The 23,120-nt window shown below is 38.0% G+C and overlaps 1 protein-coding gene across 3 annotated transcripts in view; it reads left to right on the forward strand.

Annotated features, from left to right (window-relative positions):
* The window catches only part of GRIN2A (glutamate ionotropic receptor NMDA type subunit 2A), a 184,741-nt gene that overhangs the window by 127,657 nt on the left and 33,964 nt on the right, over positions 1–23,120 (forward strand). For all 3 annotated transcript variants that reach the window (XM_030484243.1, XM_030484241.1, XM_030484242.1), the window contains 3 exons: positions 4,321–4,446; positions 7,690–7,919; positions 14,360–14,520. In XM_030484243.1, the coding sequence (XP_030340103.1) occupies positions 4,321–4,446; positions 7,690–7,919; positions 14,360–14,520 (517 nt within the window). The remainder of the gene's footprint in view (positions 1–4,320; positions 4,447–7,689; positions 7,920–14,359; positions 14,521–23,120) is intronic.

A 23,120-nucleotide genomic window follows, 5' to 3' on the forward strand; every position in this document is an offset into this window, starting at 1 on the left:
CATGACTATTAGCACATGAAGATAGTGCTGTTGGTTTCGGATGCAGTGAGTGAAAACAAATTATTTCAATATGAAAAAAGAATTCCCAAAATCATCAGTTGGGAAAATTACTTCCTCGAAAACTGCTTCTTTACAAACTAATTTATGCTTGTTTAGCCCATTATAAATGGTTTCATATCTTTTTAATATTCACATTCACAAAATAATTTAAAAACAACTTGTAGAACGGCTAACAAAAAGAGACTTCCTTATGATCAGAAGAGGTCTGACAGCTAATTCAATAACAGTTCCCTCTGACTTCTGAACACTGTACTACTGCACTGGAGAGCTTCTGAGTATTTTCTCCATTGATGCAATTGAACAGTGGAATTGTGATGGTGCAGTTGAACTCCATTGATGCAATTGAACAGTGGAATTGTGATGGTGCAGTTGAACAGGGGAGATATAGCGAAGAAATGAAAGGCAAAAAGGACATGGGATATAAAAAACCCAAAGATTTTGGTCTTCTTTCCTTGTTTGCTTCTTGTTTCCATTGTTTATTTCTCCTTTCATTTCTTTCCTTTCCTTCTCTTCTAGTGTTTAGCGTTTACTTCTGTATTTAATGCTTAGCCTAAATTTACCTGAAGCTGAAAAGAGAATGAGCCATGAGATGGATCAGAAGTGCCTGGAGTGCTGTTATGTTCCTCATAGTGTATTTAGGGACAGTATTTTTAAAGATGTTTTGCAGTGGAAAACAGTGCTAGTGACACTAAAATCATTTAAGTGAAATTGGAAAAAAAAAACACCAAACCCAAACAACCCAAAACTCAACCATGTTTTCCAGATATCTTACGGAACAGTTTAGTATGTTCAAGTCCGTTGATGCCTTTTTTGCATCACTGATTGTAAGTTTCTTTTAGATTGCCAAGTATAAGTGCTTCCTTCTACTGAAATCACTTGTAGCCGTCAAGGAGCAGATGTTGGTGTAGTATCAGCTACAAGTGAGCAAATGATTGGGTTTTCTTGCACAAGAATCATCATTTAGCAACACAGCTTATTTCTCAAACCTGTTCCATAAAGGCACATTACAGAGATGATGCAAATAAATATAATACAGTGAGTAATCAAATAACTTCCCAAACATAGTGATACCTAAGCAGATTTTGTTGGTGGTTAATATTTTTGTTTAATGAATTAAAGACTTTTAAATTATATTATAAGAGGTTGTACTTTTAATGAAAGTATTCAGATAGTGTCTTTTCATTTCTCTAAGTCGTTGACTTGTGAAGATAATTCATTTTTAAAATTGCAGTTGCAGCATGTTGAAATTATCATTTAAACTGTAAGTACTGGAATGCTTTCTAAATGTGCTGCAAATGCAGTGGATTTTTACTATAGAATTTGCTTATCTTTTAAAAACCTGCTTACAGCTACCATCAAAAGAGGCAACTTTTGCATTTTTCACAACAACATAGTTCTTAGATTTCTAAAATGCATTTAATGTTATTGGTTTAGTTGGATGAACATACAATTCAAATGGTAAATAGCCCCATCTCATAAAGCTCTATAGAATAGCATTACTTTTGAAGAAATCTGATTTACTGTAGCAATAAATCAAGTCTGTGCTTTCAGAAGTACGTTCTGGCTTTTTACACATAGATGAAACTGCCACTTTACTGGAATTGACTGTATATTTCGAGTAGGAAAATGCTTTGCTGTGCAAAATACTATCAGGCAGATAACAGAATTTATTCACAGACTGATTTTGTTTCAATTAAGTGAATGTCTACGAACAGTTATTTTACATCATTCTTTTAAAATATCTTTTCTAAAACCTGTCAAATACAATATTTTTTTTTAATAGAACTGGATTACAGCTCATGAAATATCTGCTTTTGTGATTTGCTACTATGAATGTAGACCAGTACAGGGTTTTATCTGATTTAGATTTTCCATTCAATTGTTGTGTCCAATAGATCTAAGGAACTGCTGGGCTGACAGCCTCTTCCTTATTATCTGCTGTCTTCTGATTCTGATGTAGGTGTCTTCTTCAAATGAGAATTTTATCCACATTAAAACATCTTCCTATTGTACTACAATTCATATACGTTTGAGCCATAAATGAATTATTTAAAGATTCTGTAGAGATTTGATTCAACTTTATTTAAACAAACAAAATAAGGGAAATCTCAGTGCCAAATATCTATATTTTTAAGAGGGTGAGAATTCATAAGTGAGGTCAGTTTTCTTTTTTGGAGGCATTGGTGGAATAGGAAATCTATGCCCCTATTTATTCTCTGTACTTTTTAAGTACTGTTTTTTGTGGGAGGTAAACCTCCAAGTTAGTGGAGTAAGATATCTTTTTCAATGTTCTCCATTGCCAATCATTTGAAATATACACTGGCAAGTCATATATTAGTATTTTTCTGCCATACTAAAACTTCTTCTAAAACCTGCTGCTTGCCTGAGGGAAGTTCTCTTTGCGCCCTTTGAGAATCAAAGAGCAGAGCTGAATGTGGAATGTGATTTCTAATATGACAGGAAGATCGACTTTGTTATTCCATTGATTTTGTACTTGTTCAGTCTCGCTGCTTGCTAAATAGCTTTTTCTTATTGCTTCTTTTAATCCTTCACCTTATTTACCAGACTGCTGAAATTATTAGTGTTCTGCTTAAACTGTTATTTGTAGCACACTTAATCACATCTGCTTGTTTTGCCCTTTGCCTTATTTAGATTTCGACAAATCACCATTGCTGTTTCTGCACTGATGCTTTTGATAAGAGTTTTATCAACTTGCTTTCTTCAGTCAGAATGTTGTCGAAATTGTATGATAATTTTATGTGAATTCTAATTTAATCCATTTAATACATGAATTAATAGAATGTTTGTTATTAAATGTATTTAGCTACATAATGCCCTTTACTTATCTGCATCTGAACAGATCTTCCTCTGCCTTGTAAGAATTCTGTTATTTTGCTAACTTACTGTTCTCTTTGAACAAACAATTACACTAGTTGAAAGAAGATATTTCCATGCTTGAGCCCAAATTATTATGCTTCATTCTAGTTCTGAGTGAATCATTCATGCTAACTCGGGCAAGGTTCAGGTTAGGTTATTGGGCTTAGCACACCTCAACTCTCACTTATAGTCATTTCCTGCAGCGGTGGAAGAATTTTCAGTGGTTCAGATCTTAATTTAAATCCAAAGAATGAAGAAGTCAGGATGGAGGAACCTCCTCATCTTTCAAAAACAGGCAAAGCATTGAAACACACTGATTTCTTCTTATTTCAAGTGCTTTTGATTCTGTACTGATTTGAAATAGCATATTAAGATTGTTTTCCTCCCCCTTCAGAGCACACTCACACTTGCATTATCTACCAAAATTAGTATATAAAGTGCCCCCACATAAGTTGATCTGATAAAGAGGTATTAGTTTGCCATACAAAACCTTTCTTACATATATTCTTACACCATGACAGCTACCAGAGGGACTCCTGAAATGACAGAAAATTTGCGAATTGGGCAATGTGATATTTAAGAACTTTATGTTATCATATACCAGATCACATATCCTTCCCACATCCAATCCTTTCAAAAAGTTGGCATTTAGTCTGGTATTTAAAGCTGGGTTTAGACTTCTGTTCCAACCTATTTCTTTTACTTAAATCATGGATTTCCTGTCTTTCAATCTGACTTTCAGTTTTCCATAAAAACCTTCTGATTTCAGAAATTTGCTTCTAGATGAGAATGAGACTTTCAAAAGGATGTGTTTGCAGTTGGTAAAAACAACATCTTCATTGCAGGTAGATGAAATTAAACACAAAGAGGAAAAATATCTGAAATCAAAAAAAATGAGTTTGAATGCAGGTATTTAGCTTTCTTCTGTGACACTTTTTGTTGACTGGAAAATGTGAGTCTACTTCACTGAATTACCACATGTATTAAGCATGTGCCTAATTGCTTTTCCTCTGCAGAAACAGTTATCATGGTTGGACCATTCTGTTGATAAATGCATATCACACAGGTTAGAAATGGGCTGACTGTAGACTGAATAAGCAGTGAGTCAAACTAGTTATTTGCCACTCAGTGTCAGTGAAGGCTTTGCCAAGAAAAATTGTGCAGCCTTTGTTTTTTGAATTGCAGCTCACATTTAAGATTTTGACTTTATGACTTTTGGGTAATATACTAACAGCAGTTCTTCATATATTGGTACTTAGTTGTTTGCTGGCATTTTTGTTGGTAAAAGCTAATTTAAAGAAAACTGCTGGGCTTGCCTAGCCAAAGACATTAGAATTCTTGGACTGGTTTAATAAACTGTTTCTCTTGTCTGTTTTGCTGCAGAGCCTTTTAGTGCTTCTGTGTGGGTGATGATGTTTGTTATGCTTCTCATTGTGTCCGCCATGGCTGTCTTCATATTTGAGTACTTTAGTCCTGTAGGATATAACAGGAACTTGGCACAAGGGAGAGGTAAGCTTTGCACTTTACACAACCCTGAAACTATAAAATAATCATGTATTTTCCATCCCTTGCCCTCCATCTTTTAAAATCCTGAGCAATGTGCTCTAGCTGGCCCTACTTGAGCAGGGAGATTGGACTAGATGACCTCCATGGTCCCTTCCAGCTTCATCTGTTCTGTGATTCTGTGAAAATAAGCATAGGAATAAAACAGGGAAGCAGCTATGAAACTATTTGTTCTTTAAATAAAATATGGTTTCTTGAGGGCTTATATGCTCATGTTTGTATTCTAATTAATTGGTATAATCCTATCGAAGGGTAAGTGATACCAGAGAGTTGGATTCAGGCAGTGTACGGTTAGTACACAGTATCACTTGTACAGTGTCAGCTTAAAAAAGCATTAGAATGAGTTCTGCAGGCTCATGACACTTACATATTCACAGTTAGTTCAGAGAAAATGATCTAAACTGGTGTGGTGGATGATGCGGAAAAATAGCAGTTGCCTTGTACATAGATATATATATTCCCTGCAAACGGTCTGTTGAACTCAGCCTTGAAATGAAGCCACTGGCAGAAGGGCATCACTTCTTCATGTGTAGCATCATCGGTTATAGAAACCTCAATTTCAAAATATACCAGCACAACAAATTTAATACACAGCTTGCCTCTCTCAGTGAAAGCTGCAGTTGTTTATTATTAAAACTTTGACCTGAGAATGAGGATTCCATGTATTGTGATGCCCTCATCCTTCCTTTTCTTTACTTAACAGTTGAGAGTGCAGCCTGGTTTTAATTTCTAAATCGTACTTGCCTTATTTTATAACAAGAGATCTTCCAGCTTGGTGAACACAGTTCTGGGAACTATTGCAAGCTAATGGTTTCTTCTAGATTATGATTGGCCTGTTCCCTGAAAAAAGGTATTATTGCAATGCTCAGATAATGTTATCATTTCAATAAGGTGGTAAATGTGTAACCTCTGCCCAAAATTAACACTGTGTTTAGGAAGGGGAAATTAAAGGTGGGTAAAGTCTCTGGAGATCTAGGGGCTAGGCTTTTCTTTTCTGTGCCACTTCCTGTGCCAGAATTATTTGCTGTACTTACAGCTACAAAGCCATAGTATGGCATCCTAATGTAGCTATAGAGACTTGCCACGAATCTAGCTGTTGTTCATTTGAAACATGGAAGCTAAAAATAAATGGGAATCTTTATGTAGATTACACCTTTCCCTAGGCATTTTTGGCAGGATGAAGCTCAATGGTAAAACAATCTCCAGTAGCATAAACAGAATTTTAGACTGCTTTCTTGATATATATTTTCCTTATCACTGTAGCTCAGAAAATACCGATTATCCCTGTATCAGCTCAGTCTTAAATGATTCTAGAAGGTAGTTTCAGAAACCATTCGCCAGCTCCATTGCATTTATTTTACTGTGCTCTATCTTCTTAGTACTGCTGCAAAATAGAAAGAGGATAACCTAAGATGTAGTGCTTGATTGCACTATGAAAGATTTGAACTGTATTAGAGAGCATTTCTATTGAAATTATAACGTGCACTAAGTATCCCCACTTTAGGTTTTATTCTTTTGTTAATAATTAGATTATTATGAAAGTAAATTATAATTGTAGTAATAACTAAATCTGAGTTTGTAATATGCATCTCCTTGGCAAAAACGATGGGGCAGGGAAGGAGGTAGGATTAGCCTGCATCAGAGCTTATTGTCTGCATTGCCATTTAATTGAAAAATAGACACCTATAAAAAGGTCAAATGAGTGACAGTCAGGGGAGGCCTGTTTCTTTTGAGGATAAAGGAGTGTAGATGGTGAGCAATATGTGATGTCTGCAGTGTACTTACCCAGATCTGCCTAAGAACAAACTTCCCTTTTGTCATGGTTTAAGCCCAGCCAGTAACTCAGAACCATGCAGCCGCTCGCTCACTCCCCCCATCCTCTCCCCCGCTCCCAGAGGGATGGGGAGGAAAATTGAAAGAATGTAAATCCCATGGGTTGAGATAAGAACAGCCCAGTAACTAAGGTATAATACAAAACCACTACTGCTACCACCAGTAATAATAATGATAAGGGAAACAACAAGGGGGGAGGATTCAATTGGTCACCATCCGCCGACTGATACCTAGCCCAACCTGAGCAGTGATCTTGGCCTTCCAGGTAACTCGCCCCAGTTTCTATACTAGGCATGACATGCTGTGGTATGGAATACCCCTTTGGCAAGTTTGGGTCAGGTGTCCTGTCTCTGCCTTCTCCCAGCTTCTTGTGCCCCTCCTCACTGGCAGAGCATGAGACTGAAAGTCCTTGGTTGGAGTAAACATTACTTAGCAACAACTAAAAACCTCAGTGCGTTACCAGCGTTGTTCTGAGGCTAAAGGTAAAAACACAGCACTGCACCAGCTACTAAGAAGGAGAAAAATGACTGCTACAGCTGAACCCAGGACACCTTTATTCTCGCAGGGCTCTCACAGGTCTTTTAAGTGGATAATAGCATTGCTAATCCCCTTCTGCTGCTGTATGGGCATGAGGGAATTGTGCTGACCACTTCTGCTTGCTTTGGGATGAATTAAAAGCTGAATGCAAACAGAGATAACAAAAATTACAGAATGGGTCAGCTGGGACAGGTTTCTACCTGTAATGACAACATGTTTGAAGCCACAGAACTGGCTCTGAGCACATGAGGTAGCCGGAGTCTGGTTTGCTGTAAGTCACATATCTATACAGGCAGCTTCTCTGTGTTGACTTACTGATTTAGCGTCTGAGTGCAAAGTTGCTTAACGTAGGTGATGCGTACAATGATTCACATCTTTTAAGCTTAAATATGCTTATGTAAACTTCAGAAAGCATAATGTTGGAAGATTGAAGTACTAGAATTGAATCATTAAGACTTAAACCCACAGTTTCTCATTTCACATGTCTGCTGAAAGGGGCAGAACTGTGGCTCCTACCTTACTGAAGAGACATACCAGTTTGCTTCTCCTCCAAACCTATGCTTTCCATTTGCATTTTAAAACTTTTGAACTAAATGCCATATAGAAAAATGTTGAATTATTTTTTAGAAATATAGAAATTAGTGTCATTACAATCGAGAGTACCTATGGTAAATCCCTTCATTCCATTGGGAGTACATTGAGTGTGTATTGAAATATTTTTTAACCATGTCTTTGTGAGCAGTTTGTTGTTATTTTGTAGGGTATCTTACCAAGGTTTAATTTAACTACAACTAAAATAATGGCTCTTTGCAATTACAGATCCCCACGGACCATCCTTTACCATTGGAAAGGCAGTGTGGTTACTCTGGGGCTTGGTATTCAACAACTCTGTGCCTGTGCAAAACCCCAAAGGGACGACAAGTAAAATCATGGTGTCAGTTTGGGCTTTCTTTGCTGTCATTTTCCTGGCTAGTTACACTGCCAACTTAGCTGCCTTTATGATTCAAGAGGAGTTTGTTGACCAAGTGACTGGACTGAGTGATAAAAAGGTAGGTCTTCAGCTCAAAAGCGGTCAATATCCATTCTTCATAATCCTCTACATCTTTGTGCTAAAAAAATCCTCAGAGCGAATAATAAGCTAAAACTGGATGATTTCATTCTGAGTGTAAGCCTTTACTAAGAAACCTAAGACCCAAAGCATGAAAATATCAGATTTTTTTCAAAGTCTGAGTTGCCTTTTCAAAAGTAATTGCATTAATTGAAGAGTACCTTAATGTTGTGGTGGAAGGCAATTCCTGGTTGATTAAAAAGAATGCTTCACCAGTAGACAAAAGCTTGAAAATTGAAAAAGTTGGCTTGAATGCAGAGAAGGCATATTTAAAATTATTGACCATCTCTGTGTGGAATATTAACAATATGTTAATTGAAAAAATATGCATAAACCCAGCAACTGTCCAGTAATCATCAGAAGCTAGTTAATGCTCCTGAAAAAATGTCTTTTTGCTTTCTATGTACTGTGCAAGGAAGTTATAGAAAGAGCTCAAAGTGGTGCCAGCACAAACAAGCAAAGAGAAATAACAAAAAATGATACATATTGTCTGTTTGAATGTTTTGGTGTATAAAATGGCAGGAGGAAAAACAAACATAAGAAAATTTGAGGGTTTGTATTATCACATGAAAGTGAGATGTAAATTACATGGGATGAGGTGCAGAATTTTGATGTGTTTGTGGAAGATGCTTTCCTAATTTAAGAACCTTTGTGAGAACTTCACTTTGACAATTTTGCTCATCAAAATAGACTCTGATAGTTTACTTAAACCCTGCTCAAGTTTCATACAAACTGACAAATAATAAATATGCTTATTTTTCATTTTGTTCTAGCTTGCCTGAACTTGCTTCTCCTGAAAGTATACTCCCCAGAGCTTTGTGAACTTTAATCAATAATCTTATACATCAGAAACCTAGCAATTACTTCTCTTTTATTTCATTTGTTTGGCGGCTTTGTAATAGTGCTGTTGCATGGAGGGATTAAAGCCCATTTGCAGAATGATTGTTGTAATGAATATGCTCCAAATACATGGAGGACACACTGTTTTCAAGTTTGTGCCCAGCTGTTTTAAATTGAAGCTAAATATTGACATTAAAAGTAATGTTTAAATACAGTATAGCACAGGGGAGAACCTCACAAGGGATTTCTCTCAGAGGGCAGCAAAAAAGGGAAATTGTTATTCTAAAGAAGGCAACAGCTCAGATAGCCTTGTGTCTGGTTTTTGTTTTAAATGCTTTTTATGATCAGCTTTTGATCGCCTGAAGTATCAAAGCATGAATTGCAAGCATGGCTAGAGGAAAGACAGATAAAAAGAAACAAAAAATAGTAATTTTGTTTTTATTAATTTGTGTTGTTACAAAGCCTTTGAAAGAGTATGAAGAGTGTTAAATATACCTTTATTTTAAGATAATATTCTTAGTTAGCGATAGGTAAAAGGTGCTCTTCTCTTGATGATTAAAAAAAGGGATTTGAGAAATGTCTTTCTCCTGTTTGTGAGAAAGTTTTCCTGGGAAGTCTTGGGTTTGGTGGGATTTGGCTTGCACTGGCACATCACTAGCGTCTGGGTCTGCCAGGGCACCCTTACCTTCCTTTCCTTGCTGGCTGTTTGCCACTCTCACCTTTGGGCTGGGAAGATGCCAGTATTTGCTCTGTAGCTTCTGGCTAATAACTTCCTTATTTTTGTCATTTGTCCATTCTCTCTGCTAAGTAAGATTTTATTCCCACAAATATAAGCAAAATAAAACTAGAAAAATACTTGAATCAGAAAATACCATCTGGTTTTGTGTGGTCTGCTGATCATTTATTTGATCTGCCACCTTTGGTTTTATTTTACAGTTCTTTGGCCTGAAGCACTGAGATAAATCGGGGGTGCCATGCCTTTTCTGATTAAACTGAATAAGCCAGAAGCCCAAAAAAGCAATGAGCCATTCAAAACATTATTCTTGTCGCACCCAGGTTTTGCCTCTCCACAGTCCTGAGGTTTCTCAGATATTAAAAATTCAAATAATTAAAGCATAATTTATGGGAATGTAATCCAATTCATGGTAATTTTTTTTTTCTCCCCTCTTTGCCTTGTTGCTGCAATGTTGTTGTTAAGAGAACAGTTCAGGAATTTGCAACCACTTTTATTGTTATTCAGCAGGTATCTCTGACTCTTGCTGCAAGCAAAGCAGCAGTAGGCAAAGGCCAGTGAGAAGGGACAGAGGTATGGGTGAAATTAATTTGAAACAGGTAATAGTAGAAGTTTAATACATTTTTGAAAAAATTCTGGGCTGGTAAGTCAGTTTCCTCTTCTTCCCTCTCCCCTTTTTCTTACTGCACAACTGAAGAGTGAAGCTCTTTTGTCAGTGTTGTATTGTCAATGCATTAAAGTATTCCAATTAGAGATACAGGAGTTTCTCAGTCCAGCTCTGTGTGGCAGACTGCACAGAGGAGAAGCCAGGAAAATCCTTTCTCTCTCTGTGCAGTCATCCCTGACCCTCAGCATTCAACATCTTCCCGCTAGTTCACCAGGTTTGCTGAACACGTGATGATGTGCAGTTTACCCCTCATCACTTTAAGACTTCTTGGTAGTTTCCTCAACCTTTCTAATGTTGCTAAAAAATTTCTGAATGCCATGTCATCTACGTAGCACCAGAAATCCATAGCACAGCATGTACTGGAGTTACTAGGGGTGGGTGTTCATAAACTCAAATGATTCAGAAAATGAGAAGAAAATTATATTTTGTCATTCTTGTGTATGTAAAAGATTTTTTAAAAGCTTTGTGTTCATAGAAAGGTACAGAAAATTAGTCCAAAAGTATCCAGCAAAGCTGGCATTTGTAGCACTTGTAACTTTTGAGACTATTTATACCTTTTTCGTGTAATGAAAGAGAGATAAGATTACTAAGGGAGAGTAGATAGCAGTGGACAGAATTGTCTTGCAAAGTCTTTATCTGCTGTGATTCCTCCAGAGAGTCACATTTTAAGAAATGCCCCATGTACATGTGGTCTAGGGGATTCTCTTCAGCCTTAACAGGAAGCCTTAATGATGCCATTTACAAGTTCCTTATTTTTGCAAGATTACAGTGTTCTTGTAACCTTGACTTTGTAGCTTTGCGCAACAAGATGTCACAAGATCTAGAGTTACTAAGACATATGTAACAGGGCAGGCTGAGGTTGAAAGGCAGCATGGATGCCCTTAGAGTGGACTCTCTTGTCCCAATCCATCTTGCTACTTCAACATTAGATCTTTACAGTGCTTTCTGAGGGTTGTAAGGCAAAGATATCAACTGCATTTCAGTACCTGATGATTATAATAATAGTCCTGGAACTGCTAATAGCTATATTTTTCAAAGATCAGAAATCAGATTGTCAGCATTTTCCATCTGCTAAAAGAAGAAAGGAGAGAGTTCAAATATGGGTGCTTTTCTATCAGTCTAAACCAGCCATAATTCCTGTTAAAATCTGTGTTAACAGAGGGAGAATATTTACTATTTTCTGCTATGTTAGTAGTGTTTTCCTCAGAACGACGACAAATAACTGCTCTGAATACCAGCCTTTTCAGGCAAGCATGCAAATCTTTGGATTAAGTCAGTATTTAACGTTTGTGAAACGTGAAACTGTTGTGAAACAATAAATACTTTACTGACTTAATGAGATTGTCAGTTCTGTTGAGTTTTGTTAACTGGAGTTGTTGTTAATTGTGTTGGAGTTTTGTTGCCATGTGCCACAATTCTAGCAGCTGGCAGAGCATGGGGAAACAAGAACTAATGGGTTAGTCTAATAACGGTAGATCTCTCCAGAATTCCAGTTCAAGCAGAGGTGTGTGCATGAAGTTTAAAGGTTTTTTTAATGGTTTTTTAAAAAAATAGGATTTCAGAAAATGTCTAGGAAGCAAATTGCTTCCTAGCAGACTTGATACCTCTTATTTCCCATCATGGGGCTTCAGGGAAAATGAGTCCATGTAGAGAGTAGATTCTTTTTTCTTTCTTGTCCTGTGCCTGCCACATAGATCTTCACTGCAGTCACAGAGCCTATGTGCTTCTCCAGGACATATCAGTTCATAGAATATAAGTTTAGAATTATTGATGAGAACTTTAGACACCTTAGTCACAAGTGCAGTATAAGTAAAAAGATTTTAACCCCTTTTTCCTTCTTTACAAGTAGTCTGTGAGCAGGCAGTAGTAGCAGACAATTGTTTCAAAAATAATCTCTCCTGTGACTGTTAAAATTCATTGCTTGGGTGTCTTGTGCCAAGAAATTCCTGTCTGTGGATGGTGTTTGGGAACTATTTATCTGCTTGTTTGCCCTATGATCTTTGAATGAACTAGTCCTTTCATTAATCTGTTCTTTCCTGCAGAACTAATTTTGTGTTCCATGAATGTACAATTTGTGACAGATACCTCAATCCCTTCAACTTTTCCTGTGGGAGGAAATGCCTCCCAACATCTTAAACTCATCTGGATGTTCTTGAAAGTGAGACTATTGAGAACCAAAGTCCATTTGTAAATTACTAGGATACTCCACCCTAATCTCCCTGTTCCCCCAATTCCCCTGCCAAGGAATTGAGCTTGCAGAATGCTCACCACAGCTCCATTTCCAAAAAATGTCAGCTGGATGAGCAGCAGCAGTTTTTACAGGTCTGGAAATCAGTGTTGTTTCTTTAGTTGATTTTTCCAGTTCTGTTGACTGGTAAATTTTGTACAAATACTAGGAGATTCTGGAAGCCATCTCACTACATCAGGGATTCATTATCTATAGATTTAAATAAAGTTAATAGCAAGCTACATCTGGACATATATTTAAGAGCAGGGTTTGTTTCAGTGCTGCATAATAAACTCCAAAAAGGAGATAGCAAATATAGACTAAGAACCACGACTAGCATACAGTGTAATTTTAGTGCATAGGTCAATTAGTATGTGTAAAGTAGAGGCAAAGTAGTAATTTAAACAGTAAAGCTGTGAAAGGGGGAAATGAGGAAAGTAAGACATCTGTTAGCTAAACAAACAGAGAAAAATAGAGTTCATTCCTTTATGCTTTGTCAAAATATGCTTAATTAAAATGCAGCATTTAATTGTAGTTCTGTAACATGAAAATATTGTTGCAGCAATAATTTCACAGTCAAGGTTTGATGGAATTGAAAAAAAATCCCATTTTTTGTGCAAGCCTATTTGTAGTCTCTTTGCAGATTGGCACTGGATCCTGGGAATTCCTGATACCATGGGACCAAATGTTAAAAAGAGAAGTATTACATACGTAGGCCAAAGGAAGCAGCAGCTGTATAAATATTAGCTGTCTCTTGCAGCACAGGGTATTTAGATTTCTCTTCTAACTTCAGCAGTAAAACCAGAATGCACTTTACTGTGGTATTAATGGGTGACTGCTTTTATCAATGCTCAATTGAATTTCCTCATTAGCCAATAGTTCCTCTATTTGACTGGCCTTTTTTATTTCTTTCTTAAAGAGACATTTTCACTTTCTTAAAGTGACATTTATGTCACTTTCTTAAAGTGACATAAAGTGTCACTTGCTATTTAAAGGGAGATATCGAAAAGGTGCATATAAAATTTTCAGGTCTGTTGGCAAAGGTTTATGTGAGATTATCTGAATGATTTCCAAATCTGAAAGCTGAGTGTGCCCTGAGCTATTGCGATACCTTTGCAGATATTCCCTGGTTTGTTTGTGCTGATGCAATAGTGAGATAGAGGCTAAAATTGTAGGATAAACCTATATGCCCACAAGCAAATGGTTTGTGGTTTTAAATTGCAGGAATAAATAAGGACTAGGATTATAGGTGTGAGAGCTCCAGAAGCCTTTTTCATGTCAAATGATGTAGCTGCTGAGCCCCTGGGGAAGATGCAGGAACTTTTATTCCCTTGAATCATGGCAGTGGAAGGAAAGGTAGCTCTTAACCCTGTCTCTCCCTGCACACAAGCTTCCTGGAACCCCCTGCACCCCTCCAGGAGCAGTGCCTTAGGCTCAAGTAGTGCAAATGATCCTTTTGCCTTCTTTGTGTGGGACCCCCAGTGCCGCAACGGAGATGGCAGTATGAAATGACTATCGACAAAATACTGTTTTCTTTTGATTGCTGTTTATCAGTGTGTCTGCTTGTAGTTTGTGTTCTCTAAGGAGATGGTAACAGATGAGGAACATCTTCCAACATGTCTCTGCTCCAGTTTCTGCTGTCCTGCCATATTACAATGCATGAGAGAAGGTCACATTAAAGTGGCAAAATTAAGCTGGTTTTACTTCGGATGTAAATGTTTCTGAAAGTTCAGTCAGTGTGAAGACACAGTTTCTGGTATAATAGAGCTGAATTAACCTACTGCATTTGTGTAGATGAAATTTGAGGTGGCCAGTCTGAGTTTTTGTTGTTTTGTTTGGTTTTTTTCAACCCAAAGTTGCCTTTCTTCACATTTTGAATGCCTGAAGAACTTTGCTTTTCTCTTTTCTCTCTAGTTTCAAAGGCCATATGATTATTCACCTCCTTTTCGATTTGGAACAGTCCCAAATGGAAGCACAGAGAGGAATATCAGAAACAACTACCCTGATATGCATCTTTACATGACGAAGTACAATCAGAAAGGAGTGGAAGATGCCTTGGTCAGCTTGAAAACTGGGTGAGCTTTTTTCCCATGGATTTTAAAGAATACTGTTGACTTTGCAGAAACTGAGGAATATCGATCTGTACTTACAGTGATACTGAACAGACTGATGTCAGGCATGCTGTGTAGTATATGGCTCTGTACATGCACTGTACAGAAAGGACAATGATTGCCTGTGATTTGTATGACTAATTTAAAATTGCATGGAAGCTTCAATGTCCTATGTAAAATAGATTCAAAGGGCAGAATTAATACTTCTCAGATTTGAAGAGAGATGATACAGATAGGCCTTAACTTGGGTGGGGGCTCAACACAGACTGTGATGTTTCATACAGTCCCTCATCATTGCAGAACTCTCTCTCATAGGAATGTGCTTTCTCAGGGTGAATTTCTGACAAAGCTTGTTTGTCTGGCGAGTGTGCAATTACTTGTTATTTCTTTTCAATCTCCCATCCCTTTGGTGTGCTTTTTGGTCCACTCTTACATTTTCTTCCTTCCTCTAATTAGCATGACCCTGTACATTTACTGTGACATCTGAAATACTGACTTTGATCTTTGTAAAAGCTGTTGAGATGAGATAGTCTCAAATGCAGTCTAATGCCTGCTTCTGGCAAAAATTCTGGCAAATATTATTGTCCTTCTTCCTTAAGATCTGAGATTTAGACTTGAGTGCCATCCATCCTTTTCTCTCTCTAAGTAGCCAGACCGAATTCTCATTCTTAATCTTCAGAAGGCATGAGTAACTCTACTTGTATCAGTATTCATCTGGGTGACAGGAATGTGTTAGATCTGGTAATGTTTTCTAAACATACAGGCTTGGTAATAGCATGCATATTTTTCTTAATAATACTGCATTACAATAATCATAATTTATCAATATAGATTGTTCAGGTTTGTTTTATTTCAAAGTGAGAATGCCAAGTTACCCACAGTGGCTTTCAGTCCATCTACTCTAGTGGCTGTTTCAAGGCACATCTAGCCTGCTATTATTTGTGGTGAACAAAGGACATCGTTCTTCCTATACCAAATTAAGCTGTTAGTTTTGGTCCTTTCTTGGGAACGGCTTGTCCTTTTAATTTTCACTCTCCTTCTGCCAAGCATGTAGGGGATTGTAACACGTTTGAGCCCCCAAATCTTTCCTTAGAGGGCAGGTTCTCTTCTTTGAGAAATAATACATCCTATTGTTTCCTGCTCTGCTGAATCCACGTTCTGTCTGGACTGTCATCACTGCTTAAAGCATCCTCAACTGGCAGTTCTCAAGCACGGTTTGTCCCACCCTGAGGTAGACATGTAAGATAATGTGAGATGAATCTCACCCAAGTCTTCCAAACTGGAGGCAGAGCTCCTGTTCTGACCAAGCCTGTGTAAGTCACGTTTCCTGGGTGACAGCTAAATTATGCATTATAGATAGTCAGCTGAATGCTACCATTCCTGCTGCGAAGTTTTAAAGAAGCTGTCCTTAATTTCAACCATTTTTAGGGCTTGTTCAGTTGGATGGATTTATTTAGACAACATATATTCCTTGTACTTTTCTCCAACCATTTCTGCTACTGAAAGTCCTGAAATATTGCTGTTAGCTTTAAAATAAGGCCACCTGTCAGACACTTAAGCATGAAAAAGGTGGTGGTGGAGGGTGTGCTACCTGGCTGCAGGGGAGTTCAGGACATTCACTAAAACTCAGGCTGGCTGCTCTTGTGCCAGCTGCTGCTCTTCCTCAAAAGCTTCAGTCTTTTTGACAGCATAACGTATTCATTTTTTATAGATTTTCTTTTTTTCCTCGCTGGAGCTCCTTTCCTCTTCTAGGTGATTTCTCAGAGTGGACACCCTGGGTGTCTGCCTTGCTCCCCTTGACTGACGTTTCTGTAGCAGATGGTGCAAATAAGCTGCCATGTGTGGTGTTTTCCAGATCAATATAAGTAACTGCTACATACAGCTGCGCTCCGTAGCATTTTGTCTGCTGGCACCTACAGAAGGATTAAACAGCATGCCATCAGCTGCTTTCAGACTTATAGCCTTCTAAAACAGAATTTTTCACTTTTTCTACCAAATTTACTGTTCTATTCCTCAGTATACGTAACTCTTTCCTCATTTTTTGTATACCTGTACTGTATCTTCTTCCTTTCTCAGGAATTGTTTGACCAGATTGATGCTCTCTTCCATGTAAAGTTTGCCCTTTCATACTTATCCAGACTTGACCAAGCTTTCACCTTCCCTACTTTGCTTGATCCCATGATTTTTAATACGTTGCCCCAGGGATGATTTTGAGGATGATTTTCTCTCCTTCCTCAAACTGCTTCTGCTTCTGAGCAAATATAGAATTTCTGTTTTTCTCTACAGTATGCATGTGTTCTGCTTACCTTCTTAGAGCTATTTTGTCTGTTTTCATCTTTATCTCTGGTCAAAGCTATTCCTGTACTTTTTTTTCATCCTCATCATTGGTAGCATACAACAAACCATTTTTCTTACAATGTGGTAAAGCTTGCTGCTTCTGCACGGCTTTTCAAAGATGAACTACCTGGTAATTACAGAGTCATAGACTATAGACCTGGGCAGGACTTGTAAAGATTGTCTGGTTGCTAACTGTTGCTGTGAGTCAAAATAAATAGTACCTGTCTTATTCCCGAAGAAGGTTTGTATAACCTGTATGCATTTCTAGTCTCACTTTTAAAACTACTTTTGATTAATTGAAGACATAAAATTTAGTCCCTTTTAATTCCTCATATATAGTGTTCGATTCTAATTTTAAGATGGAACAAAAAATACCAGCAATCAGGCAATACTTAATGACTGAATAATGCTTCACACATGGCATCTGACTGAATAATGCTGCACACGTGGCATCTGATCTAAATAGAATCAAACTATCAGGTAGTCTCCTGTCGCTGTTCAGTCTGGCTGTGCTGTATCTCAAATTCTTACATCTTTTGGTCAGCTTTAATTAACGTTAGCCTTTTGAGGTATATTTGGAGTATCTTGAACTTTGAGACCATCATGTTTACATAGAGTTGTTATTGAGTTGAACTGAAAGGAGAAAGTGGGAAGGAGACAAACAGAAAGCTTCAGATGCACAGATTTCTCTAAGAGCTTTGTTGTTCTTGGAGACATGCATTTGTCCTTTTCTTCATTCTGAAAACAAGGTAATAAACAAACTGTTTTTATCTTGCTTCTCACAAGAAGCAAAAAATCAGCTGCTTCAGTCCAGTTGTGAACATGCCCAGGAAAAACCTCAAGGGCAGAAATATGGATAGAAATGTGTATAAAATAAATGATGTTCCTGTCTTTATTTCCTGGTCTGGTGTAGGGGTTATATAGGTCTTGTGCTGTACATGTGGAGATGAGTGTGCACGGATCTGTGTTTGGGAAGCCTTGAACAAGATAACCAGGCTCCTCATATTTTTGAGTGGTGAAGCTAATAGTGTTTCACAAATTAACTTAGAAGGAAACATCTGCTATTAGGTTTGGGGTTTTTTTGTTTGTTTCTTTGGGTTTTGGGGGGTTTTTTAATTAGAACAAATAACTTCACTACATGGGCAATAGTCTTGGGCCTGTCTTGTTTGATTAGCATCAAAAATGTGTGAGATCATTCTAGAAAGGAATGAACTGGGTAATGCTGCAAATGAAAATGGAAATGAGATTTTTGCTTTAGACTGACATTGACATTATACCTATTCCTTCAGGTGAATCCCTGTGGTGAGGTTCGTTGCAGCTTACTCATGAAAGCTTGTTGCATCAGTGGTGAAGGCAGATTTATCAGCTATATTGGCTTTCCCTCTTTGATAAGAAATCGACCTTTGAAAATATTAAAAAATAAGTATCTTAAAGTCTCAGTAATATCTACCTCATGTCAATAGTATCTTATTTCTGAGATTCACGCATACAGTTCTCAGAGAGCTGCTGAGGCACCGTTTGAACAACAGCAGAACTTTGTATTTATTGATTAAAGGTATCAGTTTGCAACCAGGCCTGTTAAAAGGGAGCAAAATTAGGGTTGTTATTGAAGTGCTACTTCATCATTTTCAAAATGGCAAAATATTGTCACTCCTTCAATGCAATTTAGTACTCTAAGTAATCACAATCTTACAAGCTTGGCAAACAATGTACTGTTTTTCCCTAAATTTCACGCATGTAAGGGATCAGCTGAACCATATGCAGTGTGCTACCTGAGGAGCTTCAGATTGCTCTTTAGACAGGACTGAGCAGCTCAGGAGTTCTCCAGAGCATTTTGTTCCTTTTCCTTAATGAAAACAGAAATGGCAGTTATTTTCCTGAGCGTTATTCAGACAAGTCTGTACGACATTAGCTAATGCATTCTTGGTGGATGAAGTCCAGCTCTGTTAGAGCTGTAGTGGCTCCTCCCTGTTGTTTAGATGTTTATTGGTCAAATAAAGCTCTAAAAATGCATTTCAAGCATTTCTGTCTATGCTGTGTTTAATTAATATACATATCTAGAACCCTCTATACCAGAGACACAGATCTGTTGAGTTTGCTTCTTGAAGAGAGAGTAAGTCTTTGGATAAGAGGTAGTTAATTTTTATAGTGGCTGTTTGGGTTTGTTTGCTTCTCTTTGCCTTGATCTATTTTTCCGGAAGGGGTTCTAGTTAAAGAATGCTATTTTTCCACAAGGAAAACACCATTACCTGTTGTAATTCCTGAGTATGGGTTGTGTCAGCTCATAGCTGTTGAGTTTGCCTGTAGTGTTTCGCTGTGTATGAGTGTTCTGCTGTAAAACTGTCACAGTGAGAAAATGCAGTGGCAGTAAACCTGAAATACATTTCATGTTCCCACTTTTGCCCCAGCTTATGTACCCTGAAGTATTGTCTGGGATTTAACTGCTAATGGCTGAAATTAGAAAATGTAACTGGGAGAGGCTCTTCTTACTATAGATGAAATTGGAGACTTTTACTTGCCTATGGCCTGTCACTTCCTTTCTAGGAAAACTGAGTAATGATGGATCCCTTGTGTTCCATGGGCAAGCAGCCCCTTGTACAGCTGCAGACCCCCTTGCTGCCGTGAGCAGGTTTCAGGTTTTATTTACAGCCACAGCTGTGCCTATATATTCAGGGATTTGCTGTTAAAGTTTACTCACGGCTCCATCTGCCTTCCTATTAAAGATTGCTGTGCTGGGTAGTTTATACCCATCAAGTTTAATACCTTGTTCCCTAGTCATCTGTGCTATAGTGGCAGAAATGCAAAGCCGCTTGGAAGGAATGCCGTGGTGACAGCACTGTGCACTGCCGGAGCCTCGCAGGCCTGATGCAGTGGAGTATCACATCCGAGCTGTCCCCTGGGAAGATGCTATCAGCCTGCAGGCCTGTCCTGAGCTGCTAATCACTTTGGTAAGAACAGGAGAGGAGTCTGTTCCTCAGCATTTTGTAATGACAAATAATAATGCTAGAAGAAACACCTGAAAGGATCTAACTGAACAGTGTGAATGGCATGAGGAGCTGTTTCCTCCTCACAAGCGCACTGTCCCCTGTGAAAACAGCACTATGATTATTAATATGGTCTTTTTAGATTCCAGTGGTACTAAGAAGAGAAAGTGCAAGAGATGCCCCTAGGAGGCTCTGATGCCCTTTACCCCTCAGTCTCTCAGTTTATTGGCCCGAATTGGATTTTTCTTGTGTTTACAGTGCTTATAAATTGTATCCAAGTCACAGCTTTGCACAGTCTGTTACTTGCTGAACAGACAGGAGCTGGTCAGAGGCTGTGCTGGCATCTTCTGCAGTGAGGCACAGGCATAACCAGGAGGTAGACATCTCCATTTCTGTCTGCTGGAACACAGATCACATTGTGCCCAGCAGATCCTTATGTTAATTAGGGCTGTCAATTAAAGTGGTGGTGTGCCTAAAGTGAAAACAAACCCAACTTGTCTTCTAGGCAGCCATCTGACATCTCCACTTGGATGCAAAAGCAATGTCAATAGTTTTTGCAGTATTTAAAATTTCTTTTTTACAGAAAAAACGTGATCAAGATAGTCATCAAAGTTCTATTTCTGTTCTTTCTGTGGTTCATACCTTTTCACCTAAGTTTCTGTTCTTTCTGTGGTTCATACCTTTTCACCTAAGAAGAGGAGGGAAAGCTCTAAGAGAAATTACCTGTTTGAGAGAAAAATAATCTATTTTAATTTTTCAGAAAAAGCACAAATTCTGCATCATTCTTGTGGGCAGATGATAACAGCTTGCAACCCCAACTCAAAGAAATGTTCAGCAGACATAAATATTTAAACTTTTCATCTAGTGGCTCAATGATTTTTGACTGTTTCTGATTGACAACACGTTACAGTATCTGTAATTGAGAATATTCACTCTTTTCTTAGACATTTAATATTGCAGTACATACAGCAATTCTTTTACCAGATTTTTAAGGAATTGCCAGAAATGGCTGACTCTGAAGTATGTTTGAGGGAGCAAGGAGAAGGTCGGCGGGCGGCAGGAGAGATCTGTAGACTGTAGTAACTTATTGTTTGCAACCCTCCTGGATGCCTGGTATGATACGTAAAGAGAGAAACTGCACTGTACACAGCTTTAGCGTAAGCACTCCTTTATGCAACCCAATTTTAAAAGAATGCATCAAATCCTTAAATACCCGCTATCATTCCAAAACATGATGTTTTCTCATGCTTTCTCATGGCCTGCTCATCTAAGCTCTCTATTCTGAGCCTGCCTGGGGTTTGTGTTTTTCACAAGCTTCAAAAACAGGATTAAAAAATCAAATGCAGTAACTGAAATAACCAGGTTTTAGATGGGAGAGCCTTGTTCCAGTCACTTTTTTAAGATGTCACTGAAACAGCAGCCTGCAGTTAATGTATATACTGATGCTAATGAAGAGGGAATGATGCTCTCCTCTTTCAAAGTATGGAAGCCTTAGAGATCTGTTAGGATACTCAAAATTCACCACTTTAAACTACTGAATCTGAAACTTGTTTATTCACATGTGATTGGAAAACTGTTTTCCTGAGTCTACATCTGTTGTAAGTACAACAAAACTCAAAACTCAGACAGGAATTGGCCCCCTTTTTTCTTTTTTGAGTACTGCGTAATGAATCCAACTTGTATTGCTAAATGTTGTTTCTTTAACAAGAAATGTTTAGGAAAATTACTGTTCATATTTTCATCCCATCTATAGGATGCTAATTTAAGATATTTTTGACAGACCTTCAAAGGGCAAATTATTATGCCAGGTGATCATTCTTTTAAGGGGTGGTAAATCCAAAACGTGAATGTGTGTCATAAAATAAGAAATTAATATTTCAGATAATTCACTGTAAATGGTACTTATAAATAATGGTCAGGAGTATAAAGTAATTTAGAGGACCGACTTAACTAGCTCCTGGATTGTTCTGCTTCCATACAAAGTCACCTCCTAGGCCATTTTTCTGGATAGAATGTTTGAACATGTTTGGAGGCTGATGCTTCAGAGCATCTGTTTCTGCAGCTGCTCTGAAAGAAATAATTCGGTAGAGCTGAGAGACAGGACCCTGGGAACTCCTTAGAAAGAAGTTGAACTGAACTTTGATGTTCTCAGTCACATGAAATCTGAACCTGAGCTAGACGCATCTGAAGCACTGATAAGTTCAGGCAACTTTGGCTGTAAATTGTATATGGAGTCTCAGATTTTATGCATCCATATTTTCTGCTTTGTAGCTGGAGTGGAAATAGAGATGTAAAATGCTTTCAGAAGCTGTTCTCTTTAGTGCTGGTAGGTTGAAATAATCACAGCTTTAGACCACTTAAGGTTGTTTGCTTGTTTGAGTGAGTATCAGTCAGTCTTTGCTCTCTCCTCTCTGTCTTAGTGTCTGTCTCTGTCTTTTCCCTGTTTGGCACAAGACCTTTGTAAAGTTTGGTAGTAATGGATAGAATATTGCAGTTGTGGAGTTGGATTGGCACAGTTACTTTCTGGAGGTGTGGTGAATACCAAAACAAGCAAGCTCAGAAAGAAACGGAATTGGTGGAATGTGAAGAATTTGGCAGCTGTTAAACATGATGGGGCTTAATACAGCTCATGAAATACCCATTCATCTGAAGCCAAGAACATGTATTCAGGGACAATACCATCCGTACATGCCTTGTTTCTTTTATTCCTCCTTAAGCATTCATTGTTTGCTAGTGTCATAGATGATCTGGACCCAAGTCTAAGCCAGTGAGGATCTAGTGCCCATGCATAGGTGTTCTTAACGATGTATACCTTTGGGGAAACTTGTAAGTCAAACAGCACTGAACAAAGATCCAAAACTACCTAGGAGAGCTGCGCGGTGCTGCAGAATATCTATTTATCCCTGTACATTTTGACAGTAAGTACTAAATTATCGTACAAATACACTTTCCTAAAAACCATCTGCAGGAGCTAACAATGTGAGTAGCAATTTTCTTTCTGACATTCTGTAAAAGAAAAAAAATCTCTGCTAAACAGTTTGGCCTATTCAGTATGTTCTCTCCTGGTTGACTGGGTTCAGGCAACTTTGCAATCAATAGCTTCATTTAGTTTGACAGCAGATGGCTAGGGTAACTTAATTTCAATTTACATTATGAAGCTTTCTTTTGGACTTCAATCTAATACTCGTTTTGGTGAACATTCTGATATTCATTTTAGTACTGCACTGTGAGGGGAATGATTTT

This window comes from Strigops habroptila, chromosome 4 (genome assembly GCF_004027225.2).
Source record: "Strigops habroptila isolate Jane chromosome 4, bStrHab1.2.pri, whole genome shotgun sequence".
In the NCBI taxonomy this organism is placed as follows: Eukaryota; Metazoa; Chordata; class Aves; order Psittaciformes; family Psittacidae; genus Strigops; species Strigops habroptila.